The sequence below is a fragment of the Argopecten irradians genome, chromosome 10 (genome assembly GCF_041381155.1).
Source record: "Argopecten irradians isolate NY chromosome 10, Ai_NY, whole genome shotgun sequence".
In the NCBI taxonomy this organism is placed as follows: Eukaryota; Metazoa; Mollusca; class Bivalvia; order Pectinida; family Pectinidae; genus Argopecten; species Argopecten irradians.
The window spans coordinates 39258151-39266068 of record NC_091143.1 but is presented as its reverse complement, the minus strand read 5'-3'; the positions used below and the strand labels follow the sequence as shown (position 1 = coordinate 39266068).

The 7918-nt window shown below is 36.6% G+C and overlaps 1 protein-coding gene across 1 annotated transcript; it reads left to right on the top strand.

Moving 5' to 3' along the window:
* Positions 1–379: 379 nt before the first annotated feature.
* LOC138333867 (putative amine oxidase [copper-containing]) lies at positions 380–5780 on the top strand. The gene is made up of 2 exons (XM_069282507.1): positions 380–3578; positions 4610–5780. The coding sequence occupies exons 1-2, from the start codon at positions 1404–1406 to the stop codon at positions 4928–4930; spliced, it is 2496 nt and encodes an 831-aa protein (XP_069138608.1). The 5' UTR covers positions 380–1403; the 3' UTR covers positions 4931–5780.
* Positions 5781–7918: the final 2138 nt, after the last annotated feature.

Sequence of the window (7918 nt, the reverse complement as noted above, 5' to 3'; positions counted from 1 at the left end):
ACTGTAATCAAACCTCTGTTAACTTTATTTATCTGTAATCAGGTCACTGTCAGCTGTTTTTTATCGATGATATATATTTATCTTTATTTTTTTTAAAAATATTTATCATCTTTTATCAATATATTTTGGCATGCAATGATTACATGATATATTTACTGTTAAAGATGCTCCACCGCTGACAAATGGTATTTTGTCACTATCAAAAACAGGAACTGACGATTTAGTATTTTTCTTAAGTTACAAAAGTTACTTACACCATTACACCATTACCACCATTGAAAAATTTTGAGCTTCTTATTTTGCGACTTCAAGAAAAATTATATAGAAAATTTATTAATTGCAATCCGAAAAAATTCCGCAGCATATCATCGATATATAAGCTTTGATGAATCAGCCGCAATAACCATTCAAACGGCTTCAGATGTCTTATAAACTTTAGTTACAACACAGAAATTATGTACTGTAAAATTGTTGTTTTTTATGCCTTATGTATGTTTAGATAAAAGCATTCTTGCCAAACTCACTTTACAATTACCAATAACACTGTAAAAATGCCAAATGAAATTGTAGACCACAATTTGGTTTCACGGTCTGACCGTAGGTACTCATTTCGCTTCACTATAGATGTACATATAATGATTTTTGGCAGTACTGCTAAAAATCAGTTTCTGCTCTTATTTGTACATTGTGAATTTGTAATATAAAAACCAAGACATTGAACGAACAGTAAATTTCAAAATGTAAGTAACTTATGGTGATGAATAACATTAAAGGCTTATCTTGATTCGTGAGTATAAAAAATACGGCATATTTAACTGTAATGTGAGACTTGCATCGCAAATTATTAAAGTTGCTAGTAAGTATATTGTTTTAATTGTGCTAAATGAGGAAATGTTTCACTTATAATTGTTTTAAATGTTTCTTGTTGTCAGGGTCATGAAAATGCTATCCTTGTTTTGTCATAGACTGAGGAACTTAATTAAAAATAACACCAACTTTGAATTTTCTTCAGATATTGCCTCGTATATCCTTTGAGAAGAATTTAAACTAAAGAATATTTTACATATGAAAATGTCTATTCGTGTAATGTATCACTAACTTTATTTTTGATTTACATTTTTTATATATGTTACACATTTTTGTCCATAATGCCTTCCAAAAGCTAAGAACTTAAAACTGAAATTTCAGAAATATCATTTTAGAACAACATATTATGTCATTCTTAATTACTCTTTAGATATCTTTTTTCAAGTGCTCAACCCAGGTCTCAAGCATGTGTAACTAGAAGCAATTTTGAGAGTTAATAAGTAAAAGCCATTGGTAGTTATTAAAGAAAAACATCCAAAGTGGGAGTTCGCTGTACGAATGAACATGTTTATGTCTACTAACTCTAGAGCGATATAATGTTACATACACATATATTCGCCAATTTTACTTCAGTTATCTCACGTATACTATTTACGCCATATTTCATTCTTTTTATTGATGCAGCAAAGGCAGAGATGGAAAAGTATAGAAGGTCCATCGGACGATGGCGAATACTGGCACTGATTCTTCTTCTATGTGTCCTTGGCTTATTGGTCGGGATTATCGCGATGTCCTTCATCAAGGACAGTCAACTGGAGGAAATAAAGACGCCGACCTGTTCTGGTAAAGAGGACATCAACTTAGAACCTCCAACTGATCCGTCAGTTTTCCATGACCTTACTGCAGTTGAGGTAAAAGGATTAATGCGGTATCTCTTTTCCCAGAGGAGTCTCAATTTAGTGGATCCCGCGAAGGCGCGAGTTAACAACAGTTATGTGTATCTGGCAGAAGTGTATGTTCCAGCCAAAACAAAGGTCCTGGCCTATCTCGACAACAATGGGGCAAAGCCTGACAGGGAAGCTATCGTCACGATATTCAGGGGAGATAAGCGGCCACCTGTTGTTGAGGAGTATTTAGTTGGTCCTCTTCCAAACCCGAACCAGTTGAAAGAAGTCCCGGGTCGACGAAAGAACATCCCATTCAATCTTCGTCCCATAAACGGGCCTGAATTAGGATCACAGATAAAGTTTCTTGAGGAATATATTCACACAACTCTCTATGATCTTGTTTGGGAGAGTTTTGGTGGTAAATTCAGGGACTGCGGGAAAAAATGTTTGACAATGCAGTTCCCAGCTCCATTTTCGCCTGCAGTTTCCGGCGTGCCAGACGGAAGAAAAACCTGGTTCACAATGTATCGTCTGATCGAATTTTTCGATCTCCATCCCCTTGACTTTTCTGTATTAGTTGACTTTAATCACGACACACAAAGTACTGTTGTGGAATCTGTGTGGTACAATGGACAAACATTTAGCACATTTGAAGAACTGGCAGCAGGTTATGCTGATGGGTCAGTAAGAAAGATGAAAGTTGTTTTCCCAGAAGAAAATGACAACACATTTTCAAAACTTACAAGACGTGGCCCAGCATTTCAAGAGGGATTCAAGAGAGAACCGCTGCAGTTTGAACCTGATGGCAAGAGGTACTCTGTGCATCACAATCGTGTGGAGTATCTGGGATGGAAATTCTACTACAGAATGTCTCCAGTCTCTGGACCACAGGTCTACGATGTCCAATTCCGGAATGAGAGAATCGTTTACGAAATCAGTCTGCAAGAAATTGTAGTTCTTTACTCAGGTTTGAAACCGGGCGCAAAGTTTCCGGACTATTTCGACAGTTGCACTCTTTTAGGTATTCAAGATAAAGGATTGGTTCCCGGTGTAGACTGTCCACTCCATGCGACTTTCATGGATACATCCTTTGTCCTTGAGTCATCGAAAGAACCTGTAACATTCAAGAACTCATTCTGTTTGTTTGAGCAAAACACTGGCTACCCACTGAGGCGACATCAGGCATATGCCGCAGGATACGGTGGCTTTTACGAGGGGATGCCAAACGCAGTGCTTACACTCAGGACAGTTTTTTCTGTTGTGAATTATGATTACGTTATCGATTTCTTCTTCTACCAGAACGGAGTTATTGAGGTTCGTTCTATGTCAACAGGGTATATATTTCCTAATTTCCATACACCAGAAGAAGATCCCTACGGGGCACGGATCCATGATGAATTACACGGAAACCTGCACACTCATCTGTTTAACTTCAAGGTTGACATGGACATCAAAGGGACGTCCAACAGATTTGCAACATGGGACATTACCTCTACTACTACACCAAATGATTATTCCGCTAAACAAAACGCTAGGTATCACATGACAAAATTCACTCGAGAGGTCAAGGCCACTGAACGGGACGGAGCTTACAAATTCAACTTCGAGACACCGAAGTATCTCCTCTTCTACAACGAACAGGAGAAAAACGCGTTCGGAAATCCAAAAGCATACCGTCTTGTGAACAAAGGAATGGTAAAACAACTCTTCAGTCAAGGTGAAGGGAATGAGCCGGCAGCAAGTTGGTCCAGATACCAAGTTGCAGTAACAAAGTACAAAGAATCGGAAAGAAGGAGTAGTTCCGGGTATGCCTACTCGGACTCCTCGGACCCCGTGGTACAGTTTCAGAGCTTCATAGATGACGATGAATCCATCCAAGACGAGGTATGCTTAGTAATATTTTATATCATTATAATCAGCGATAGCATAATATTTATTGAAGCAAAACTAACGGTTGTCTACCTTGTGCTAGTTTTGTTACGTTAAAAATTCAATAGTTACGTGTGCCTCCAATTTGCCGACTTATCTGAACCAATTGACTTATGTAAATTAATGCTTTGGGTATTGAATTCGAAGGTGTAACTGGCCCCGTGCGTCGTCTGTAATTAAAAATATCTGTGTCTAGATATTAAAGGGACAATTCAGTGAGGCTAATTCATTACATAACCACGAAGCAAAATATGACATAATTGTATTGTTCTTCATTCCTTATGAAACATATGACAAGAAATAGTGACAAATTCCACAACATTGTTAAGTATTTTGATTAATACCATTGAAATTCCAAATCGTTGATCAATACGATTAAGCAGGTACAACATGTACGCTGTACCTTTACCCGAGTCAAAGTCACGCACGTTAAACAAATGCAATACATAAACACTGAGGAGTTGATGAAATTATTTTAGACGAGAACTTCTAATAATGTTAACACAACTGTAAGAGCGATTTGAGAAGTTCTAGACAAAACAATATTTTACTTCACAGGCAAGAGTCAGGGTTCGATATACAAGGCTATGCGTTATGGCGATTGAACATTTCACATACATTTGACTACAGTGGGTTTTTCTGACATATCACAATTAAAAAAACTAATCTAATTTCCATTAGAACTGGTTTGTTTCCGAAATATATGCAAGTTTTAATGTACTCTTAGACTGAATTGTCCCTTTAACGATAATTTACAGACAAAGTAGAATTGTTTTAATTTTTTTTCTGTCGGTCCATAAAAAAAGTCAATATCTGTGTTAAAGAATACCATACAAACATACCATTCCATTGACGGACTGAGCGATTAGTTATATAGCTTTTATATCAAGAGTTCTCCCGTTAATATTTCCGTATCTGTATACCAAAAATAAGTTCTTTATACCAGTTTCAGTTGATCTTGAGTAACAACATTTTCTGTATTACAGGATTTGGTTGCCTGGGTAACGATGGGTGTACATCATATCCCACATACTGAGGACCTTCCTGTGACCCACTCCGCGGGGATGGACCTGAATTTTTTCCTCCTTCCTTACAATTACTTCACTGAAGACCCCGCCATTTCCTCCAAAAGTTCGGTCCGTATCGAACTTAAGGATAAATCTAAACCACAAGACGGAATCCGGATTATAAAGTACGGACCCGAGGAGGAGAAGCAATGTGTAGCGAAAAAGAACCCTTACTTTGAAATGTTAAAGAATACTCCAGGGCTAGTGGTCGAAGACGGAAGTGGTTCAACAGCTATATAAAAAAACGTGATTTCAAGCAATCTAATTGCAGATATTAAAAATTCGTTCGATGATAAAATGTTAAAGTGCAGGCCGAGATTATATCCCCGGGAAAGTAGCTATTGAGATAATTAAAATGTAATACCAGAATATCTATGTAATAGCTACACCTGGCCTTGGTAGAATATCAGGAAAAACTAAAATACACTATTCAACATGTATTTCAAAAGCCAGTATATATATATGAAATATGATTTAATATATATATATATATATGCATTGCGTGCCACTTTGCATGAAATATCAACCTCTTGATCGTGGTGGCTAAGTCGTTACTATATCTGATATTTGACCACTAATGCTCTGCCTCTTGATCGTGGTGGCTAAATCGTTACTATATCTGATATTTTGACCACTAATTCTCCACCTCTTGATCGTGGTGGCTAAATCGTTACTATATCTGATATTTTGACCACTAATTCTCCACCTCTTGATCGTGGTGGCTAAATCGTTACTATATCTGATATTTTGACCACTAATTCTCCACCTCTTGATCGTGGTGGCTAAATCGTTACTATATCTGATATTTTGACCACTAATTCTCCACCTCTTGATCGTGGTGGCTAAGTCGTTACTATATCTGATATTTTGACCACTAATGCTCTGCCTCTTGATCGTGGTGGCCAAGTCGTTACTATATCTGATATTTTGACCACTAATTCTCCACCTCTTGATCGTGGTGGCTAAGTCGTTACTATATCTGATATTTGACCACTAATGCTCTGCCTCTTGATCGTGGTGGCCAAGTTGTTACTATATCTGATATTTTGACCACTAATTCTCCACCTCTTGATCGTGGTGGCTAAATCGTTACTATATCTTGATATTTTGACACTAATTCCCACCACCTCTTGATCGTGGTGGCTAAGTCGTTACTATATCTGATATTTTGACCACTAATTCTCCACCTCTTGATCGTGGTGGCTAAATCGTTACTATATCTGATATTTTGACCACTAATGCTCCACCTCTTGATCGTGGTGGCTAAGTCGTTACTATATCTGATATTTTGACCACTAATTCTCCCACCTCTTGATCGTGGTGGCTAAATCGTTACTATATCTGATATTTTGACCACTAATTCTCCACCTCTTGATCGTGGTGGCTAAATCGTTACTATATCTGATATTTTGACCACTAATTCTCCACCTCTTGATCGTGGTGGCTAAATCGTTACTATATCTGATATTTGACCACTAATGCTCTGCCTCTTGATCGTGGTGGCTAAGTCGTTACTATATCTGATATTTGACCACTAATGCTCTGCCTCTTGATCGTGGTGGCCAAGTTGTTACTATATCTGATATTTTGACCACTAATTCTCCACCTCTTGATCGATCGTGGTGGCTAAGTCGTTACTATATCTGATATTTGACCACTAATGCTCTGCCTCTTGATCGTGGTGGCCAAGTTGTTACTATATCTGATATTTTGAACACTAATTCTCTACCTCTTGATCGTAGTGGCCAAGTGGTTACTATGTCTGACATTTAGACCACTAACTCTCGACCGCTCTGACCGGATGGTCGCGAGGCTGACAGGGTACGATATAGTAGAGTCTCCGAGGCCATGAACCATTGGCTGTCACTAACTTATGCCAGTGTCTTCTCCTATAACGAGTAACCTATGGTGGTATTGTGATTAGTAGGCCTAATACATCTATAACACTACAGTGGATTTTATGTGGAATCTCATACTCGTCTATTTTATCTATTTGCTTACTATTATATCTTATTTTACAACGGCTATCTTTTACTTAATCAGTTTAATGAACCGAAGATGTCCCATAGTACAATGTTTACTATTTTTATCTTGCATTTGACATTGTGCATAAATTGTGTCAATAGTTTTTTAATATTCATTTCATATTCGAACTAGCTTAAGTTGTTATATTGTCTCCTGAATTCATCATTAAAACGAAAATTGCCACAACCCATCACTCCATACCATAAGTATGCTATTTGACTGTAAAACAGATGATAAAAGGCACTTTCTATTTCGTACAGTTTACAGTTTTAGTCATGTCCAGATTGTATATTGTGTATAGTGTAAATATCATCAAAATTTATATATGTGAAATATTTAATACTGATCAAACAATTGATATTTGTATTTTAAAACAAATAAACAGCCTATATACAATGTGTCGTGTGTATTACTTATGTACCCTTTGTATATTACAGAGCTAGTTCCTTTGTTACTAAGTTATCCTGACTACGATATCAAACACAAAGTCAGCTTGGCCAGGAAGCAGAACAAAAAAAAGATGCTACACCGCTGACGAATGCAGTATTTTTCTCTATCAAAAACAGAAGCAGATGAATTAGTATTTTCCTTCAGTTACAAAAGTTGCTTACTTCACATCATTACCGCCATTGAAAAGTTCAGCTTCTTATTTTATTTCAAGATACAAAATACATGTATTGAAAATAATGAATTGCGTCCCGAAAAAAGTTCATGATACTACATTTGTATGTACTATATGGAATGAAGTACCGATTGTGCATCCACCAAAAGCAAAAGTTAATGTATATTATTTGTGTGTTAGTTAGACATATAATTACATGAGTAAATACAAATTGTTAGTAGTTAAAATGATAAATATCGTAAATGCTATTTTGGTGGTAGAGCGTTTTTAACAGAAAGGGTAATCTAATACTACGTAAGGAACATTACCATGAAACGTGTGTTTGTTTTCCTAAACCAGGAGACAGAAACTATAAAGGAGAATATACCATAATAATGATAATAACAATAAGTCTGTTAAAAACTAATTACTCTTCAATGATTATCAATTTTTTTTTTATTTCATTGATCACGTCAAGATTATGATTATTCGACAAGGATTGTTTACCTTAATCGCAGACGTTATTGTTAATGATAGTTACCGGGATTATCTACTATACAAAGAAAAGCAGGGACGGTTACGCTTTGGTAACATATGTATCT